Raw genomic sequence first — 7500 nt, 5'->3', positions numbered from 1 at the left:
GGGTTGAAGGAAGAGGCGAGGCAGAGGAAGAAGAGGAGCGGCAAGGAGAGAGAAGGAAGGTACAGGGGGAGAGGCAGGAAGTGTGTGGTTAGGCAGGATGAAGCAGGCAGAAGGATGGGATAGGCTGGAGGGAAGAGGAAGAGGAGAAAGAGGAGGAGAGGCAAGGAGAAGAGGAAGAAGTTGATGATGATAAGGAGGAGGAAGAGGAAGAGGAGGAGGAGGAAGAGGAGGAAGAGGAGAAAAATATTTAACAGAGGAGGCAGGGATGATGATGTGTTGTTTGGTGTTGCACGTCAAAGCAGAGGTTATTAAAGTGAGAGAGAGAGAGAGAGAGAGAGAGAGAGAGAGAGAGAGAGAGAGAGAGAGAGAGAGAGACTGGGGTTCGTCACAACTCACAAGGGACTGGCTCTATTATGTAGCGGTGGAGGTGTGGTCTCTCTTTCTCTCTCTCTCTCTCTCACTTTCTCTTTCTCTCTCGCCTTGAGTATATATATGCCACCACTTAAATCTCCCTTTGTCTCCTCCCTCTCTCCACTTTTCCTCTCCCTCTCTCCACTTTTCCTCTCCCTCTCTCCACTTTTCCACTCCCTCTCTCCACTTTTCCTCTCCCTCTCTCCACATTTCCTCCCCCTTTTCCTATCTTTCTTCCTCCTTTCCTCACCTTTTCCTCCCTTTTCTGTCCTCTGTTTACCTCTTCTTTTTCCTCCTCCACCTTCCCTTGCCTCCTCTCTCTCACTTTCTTTCTTTCTCACTTTCCCCCATTCGTACTCATTACATCTCTCTCCATCTTTCTCCCTCTCCCTCCTACTTCTTCCCTCCCTCTCCTCTCCTTTTCTCCCACCCCCTCCCCTCCACCCTCTCCATCATATATCCATCCATTCTCTTTAATCTTTTCATAAATATTTCCTCTCTCTCTCCCTCTCTCTCTCTCTCTCTCTCTCTCTCTCTCTCTCTCTCTCTCTCTTCATGGATAGACTACAAATATATAGAAAATGTTATTCGTCAGACCACATTTGAAATACGTTGTGCAATTCTGGTTTCCGATATGTCCCATTTTTCACCCCCCCTCACTCATCTATTCCCCCCCATCTCTACCCTCTCTTTCCATCCCTCACCTTTCTCTCCCTGTCTCCTCCCCTACTAACCCATCTCTCTCTCTCTCTCTCTCTCTCCCCAGTCTCCACTCTCTCTTCTCTCCCCTACGCACCCATCTCTCTCTCTCCCCACAATCTCCACCTTCGCTTCTCTCTACATCTCCCACGTTGCTTTCCCTCTTCTCCCCACTTATCCATCTGTCTCCTCCTACTCCCCTCTCGCTCTCTATCCCTCACCTTTCCCTCCCCCCCCCCAGTCATCTCTCTCCCTCTCTCGCCTCTTTCTTCCCTCCATTCTCTGCCTATTCTCCTCTCGCTCTCTATCCCTCACCTTTCCCTTTCTTCTCCACTCGTCTATTTCCCTCCCCCCCCCTCTTCTCTCTTTCCTCCCTTCTCCACCTACATCCCTCACCTTTCTACTCCTTTCTCCCCCCACTAACCTCCCCTTTCTACTCCCACTAACCCCCCTTTCTCCCCCACTAAACCCCTTTTCTCCCCCCACTAACCCCTCTTTTTCTCCCCCCACTAACCCCCCCATTTCTCCCCCCACTAACCTCCCCTTTCTCCCCCACTAACCCCCTTTCTCCCCCCACTAACTCCCCTTTCTCCCCCACTAACCCCCCTTTTCCCCCACTAACCTCCCCTTTCTCCCCCCACTAACCTCCCCTTTCTCCCCTCACTAACCCCCCCTTTCTCCCCCCACTAACCCCCCCTTTCTCCCCCTACTAACCCCCTTTCTCCCCACTAACCTCCCCTTTCTACCCCCACTAACCCCCCCATTTCTCCCCCCACTAACCCCCCTTTCTCCCTCACTAACCCCCCCATTTCTCCCCCCACTAACCCCCCTTTCTCCCCCCACTAACCCCCCTTTCTCCCCCCACTAACCCCCCTTCTACCCCCAGTGGGCGCGCATCGTGTTGGTGGTGGAGAGAGGGGTAAGCCCAGAGGAACGCCTGAAGCAACTGATGGTGTATTCCCAGCCCATGTCTGACGGGCGTAGGGCACTGGTTCTACGCCTGCACCAAAATGTGAGTTAGAGGTAGCTTTAATTCTCTCTCTCTCTCTCTCTCTCTCTCTCTTTGTAAGCTTGAGTTAGTGCTTGCTTTGTTGGACTCGTAGTTTTTCTCTTTATACCGCCTCTGTCTGCGTTAGTTCTCGTGCTGTCTGTCTCTCTTTCTGTCTATTTCTTCCTCTCTTTATGTCTCTCCCTGTCTTTCTATCTTCCTGTCTGTGGCTCTGTCTCTGATCACTTTTACCTCTATATCTTTCTGTCTCACTCTTCGCCCTCTGCCTGTGTGTGTGTGTGTGTGTGTGTGTGTTCGTTACTTCTGCTGTTACTGCCATGGTATTACTTTCATTATTACACCTGCACTTGTTACTGCTAGCCCTGTTACTTATATTGCTACGTATACTGCCGTTTTGTTACTGTTACTACTGCTACTACTGTTATTGAATTTACGAAACTGCTACTGTTGCTGCATTACAATTACTGCGCTTGCGTTACTGCATTACCGTTACTGCGCTTGCGTTACTTCAAATGATATTGGATTTGTTACTGTTTTTGCTGTTTACTACTGTTGTGTTACTTTTTCTGCTTTTGTTACTGCTGCTGCTACTGTTACTGCTGCTGCTGTTGTTGCTACTGAATCTACTGTTCTTGTTGGTGTTGTGACTGTTACTGTTGCATTGCGTGCTACTGTTGCTACTGATATTGCTTTTTGCTGCTTCTGTTGCTTCTGGTATCGTCACTGTTCTGCCTACTGTCATTGCTTGTTGCTGCTACTGTTACTACTGCCGTTACACATGCCACTGCTGCTACTTCTTGCGTTGTGTTACCATTACTGCTACTGCTACTACTACTGTTACTGCCACCGCTGCGTTGAATCTCCCAGCCTATCACCTCCCAGACATACTCCCTCTTCCAGTGCCTTTCCTGCTAACTCATCAACCCTACTAACCCACAACCTCATAACATCCCCTTACCCCTACGTCCCCTTCATATAACCCCCATCATAACCCTCTACCACACTAACCACCCCACTAACTCCCCACTTCATAGGACTAGTGAGAGGAGGGGTGAGATATTGTGGATCTTCATTCCTTTACTAGAAATGCACAAATCGCCATCATAGCCATCTCATGCATATCCAGCCCTTCTCTTCTACAAATTCCATACGTTCCTTCCTCTTATTCCCTCCAAGTGCACACACACACACACACACACACACACACACACACACACACACACACAACTACTTCTAACCCGTCCCTCACTAACCCTTCCTACAAAAGTCCCTCTCATACTAATCCCCTCTCCAACTAACCCCATTTGTCTCCTTACCTCCTTCCTCCACTTATATCTCCTCTCCAGCAGATTCTCACTCCTGTAACCTCTGCACTAACCCCTCCACTGACCTCTAACCCCTCCACTAACACCCCCTTCAGCGTGAGGGAGTGTCTAGTATTCTGGAAGCCCTGGGTTTCAAGAGTACTTAAGCTGCGACGGAAATCACATAGGCTTCTCTCTATCTGTCTGTCTATCTATCTATCTGTCTGTCTGTCTAACCTTCTTCCCTTCTAACTTCCCACCTAACCTTCTTCCCTATGTCGAACACTAATCCTTCCTCCTCGACTAGCGCCTTGCCTAGTCTAATTTCTCTCTCTAACACCCTGCCTCATCTCATCCCCCCTCCCTAATACGAACGCCATATATCCAACTAATCCTGCTCCCACAAACTCCTCCCCAAAACTAACCTTTCCTTCTACATACCCCCTTCATTACCAGTCCCTCCACTAGCCTCTCCACTAACCTCTAATCTCCCCAGTCCCTATAACCATTCCACTTAGATACTTCATACTTGACTAATCCCTCCACTAACCTGTTCACTCCTTAGCTCTAACCTTTCCACCTGTAGATAGCCCCTACTTTACCAGTCCCTCCACTAACCTCTAATCTCTCCTCTCCCTAGCACTAACCTTTCCACCTGTAGATAGCCCCTACTTTACCAGTCCCTCCACTAACCTCTAACCTCTCCTCTCTCTAGCACTAACCTTTCCACCTAGATACCTCCTACTTTACTAGCCCCTCCACTAACCTCAAACTTCTCCACTCCCTAACACTAACTATTTCACCTAGATACCCCCTTCTATAGTTCCTCCACTAACTTCTAACCTCTCCACTCCCCAACACTAACCTTTCCACCTAGATACCCCCTACTTACTAGTCCCTCTACTAACCTCTCCACTAACCTCTAACCTCTCCACTAACCCCGCCAGGAGGATCAGCGTGAGGAAATGCGTGACATCTTAGACATGAAGCGGGTCCACCAGAAATACGTAAACAGACGCAAGAACCGAAAGGACCCGTTTGCCGACACTGATGACCCCTCCCCCCGCGACCCCACGAAGGAGCCCCCCGCCAAGGCCATCTAGGTCAACCCGGGTCAAATTGGGCTCGTTTGGGGGTCAGTTTGGGTCGTTTTTAGGTCTGGGTGGGCTGTTTGGGGTCAGCTTGGGTCGTTTTGAGGTCTGGGTGGGTTGTTTTGAGGTCAGGGTGGGTTGTTTTGAGGTCAGGATGGGTTGTTTTGAGGTCTGGTGGGGTTGTTTTGAGGTCAGGGTGGGTTGTTTTGAGGTCTGGTGGGGTTGTTTTGAGGTCTGGCGGGGTTGTTTTGAGGTCTGGTGGGGTTGTTTGAGGTCAGGGTGGGTTGTTTTGAGGTCTGGTGGGGTTGTTTGAGGTCTGGTGGGGTTGTCTGAGGTCTGGTGGGGTTGTCTGAGGTCTGGTGGGGTTGTCTGAGGTCTGGGTGGGTTGTTTTGAGGTCTGGTGGGGTTGTTTTTAGGTCTGGATGGGTTGTTTTGAGGTCAGGGTGGGTTGTTTGTGGTCTGGGTGGGTTGTTTTGAGGTCTGGGTGGGTTGTTTTGAGGTCTGGGTGGGTTGTTTTGAGGTCTGGTGGGGTTGTTTTGAGGTCAGGTTGGGTTGTTTTGAGGTCAGGGTGGGTTGTCTGAGGTCTGGTGGGGTTGTTTTGAGGTCAGGGTGGGTTGTTTGGGGTTAGGTTCAATATATGATGTTCTAGGCAGGTTGAGCAGGATAGGATGTTCAAGATGTTGACGATGGATCAGGTTATAGTGTTCAAGACGATGTTCAATGGATGTTCAGAATGTTCAATAAGATCAGCGTAGAATGTTCAAATTGCTCAGAATCTTGAAGCCAGGATGTTCAAAGCAGAATGTTCAAGACAGAATGTTCAGGAGAGGTGGTTGAAGATGTTCAGCATGTTCAAGACAATGCTAAAGTCAAGGATGTTCAAGACGATGTTCAGTGTGTTCAAGATAGAAGTTCAAGACAGGATGTTCAAGAAATAGAATGTTCAAAGTGTTCACCACGTTCAAGATGGTGTTCAAGATGTTCAAGCCAGTGTTCAGCAAGTCCTTCAGGGTAATCAGTATTTCCTTAGTCATAGGTCAACCGCTTAGGCCTTACAGGATCCCAGGCTTGTGGAATTAGGAGGCTCCCACATGATATAGGTGGTGTCCGTACCATCCACGCACACGATGTAGCGCAGCCAGGCGACTTTACAATGAAGAGGAGGAGGAGGAGTTTTGAGGGAGTCTCCTAGGTCCACAGGAGAGGTCTGAAGTCAATAGCCCTTGCCAATCCTAGCTAGTAGTCTTTGCTAGCACTTCCTAGTTAGAATAAGTAGGTAAGGAAGCTGTCTAACACCTCTTCCTGAGCGATTTTTTTTTTTTTTGGATAGGGGTGTGTAATATCGTTTTCTACGTTATTTATGCACAGTGTGGTGATGTTAGAATGGCGTACGTAACACGGAAGAGGACAGCAAGGTGTAAATAAGCAAAATAAATCGCTTAATAAAAGGTGTTAGGGAGCTTCCTTAACCGACGGGAGTACGGGACAAGGTTCACATTTCGCAGCGCTTGCTTTACTAGGCAACCAGGCTTGTACTAGTAAGATGAATAAAGGAGATGAAAGAATAATAATAATAATAATAATAATAATAATAATAATAATAATAATAATATAATGATAATAATAATAGAAATAATAATGATAGCCGTTTTAGTAAGGGAAATAAAGGAGATGGAATAATAACAACAACAATAATAATAATAATAATAATAATAATAATAATAATAATAAGGCTAATAACACACCAATTAATAGTTATAGAAAACACGGAGTATGTTTTTTTTCAATCTATAATTCCCTTAAAGACATAAATATTCGACGCATCTTTGAGCGAATAATAGAGAAGAGAATTAGGGTATAAGGTCAATAGATGTGTGTGTGTGTGTGTGTGTGTGTGTGTGTGTGTGTGTGTGTGTGTGTGTGTCGGAATCAGCGTGCAAAGTTGATGAATATGGTGTGTGTGTGTGTGTGTGTGTGTGTGTCGGAATCAGCGTGCAAAGTTGATGAATATGGTTTGTGTGTGTGTGTGCGTGTGTGTGTGTGTGTGTGTGTGTGTGTGTGTGTGTGTGTGTGAGTATAAAATAGCGTTATAGCTATGTATATTATATTTCTGACACTATAGCATATTATAAAAAGTATATTGCTTCCCTAGATATATGAAAAGATAATATAATTATAAAAATACTATAATAATTTAAAATACTTAATTAAATAGTATAATTGTGGTATATTATTTATGACTGTTGTTATTACCATGGATAAGGTGATGATGATGATGATGATGATGATGATGATGATGATGAAGGTAGAGGCAGAGAGAGAATTTATTACCAGGGAGATGGGGTGATGATGATGATGATGATGATAATAATAATGATGATGATGATGATAGTTTATGAAGAGACATTAACATAGAGAGATTTTAACATAGAATAATGATGGTGGTGGTGGTGATGATGATGATGATGATGTTATAGAAGTAGAGAGAGAATTTATTACTAGGAATGGAGTGGTGATAATAATAATAATAATAGTAATAATAATAATAATAATAATAGAAGAAGAAGAGAGAGAATATATGGTCAGAGATAGGGTGATGATGATGATGATAGATTATGAAGAGATAGAAATATAGAGAGAATTTATTAACATAGGCTTATAATTATAATGATGTTGTTGATGATGATAGTTTATGAAGAGATAGTTTATATAGCCACTGTTTGGATACTAACAATTTAATACTAGATAAAATATATGAATTATAGCCAAATAAAGAACTGTATGAAAAGAAATTTGTTTTAATAATAATAATAATAAAAATAATTGGTGCCAGAAATGAACGAGTTATATTTAGTATTTTCTTATTCTTTCCTTCAGTCTTCTTTTTAGTTTGGATTTTTTGTTATTATTATTATTATTATTATTATTATTATTATTATTATTATTATTATTATTATTATTATTATTATTATTATTACTACTACTA

The 7500-nt window shown here is 44.7% G+C and overlaps 1 protein-coding gene across 1 annotated transcript in view; it reads left to right on the top strand.

Moving 5' to 3' along the window:
• The window catches only part of nan (transient receptor potential cation channel subfamily V member nanchung), a 52078-nt gene extending 47552 nt beyond the window's left edge, over positions 1 to 4526 (top strand). The window contains 2 exon segments of the mRNA XM_080286959.1: positions 1997 to 2122; positions 4371 to 4526. Of these exon segments, the coding sequence (XP_080143085.1) occupies positions 1997 to 2122; positions 4371 to 4526 (282 nt within the window).
• Positions 4527 to 7500: the final 2974 nt, after the last annotated feature.

The sequence above is a fragment of the Coenobita brevimanus genome, chromosome 115 (genome assembly GCF_032717465.1).
Source record: "Coenobita brevimanus isolate Jiangsu-jjx chromosome 115, ASM3271746v2, whole genome shotgun sequence".
NCBI lineage: Eukaryota > Metazoa > Arthropoda > Malacostraca > Decapoda > Coenobitidae > Coenobita > Coenobita brevimanus.
This window is presented reverse-complemented; position numbering and strand designations above follow the sequence as displayed.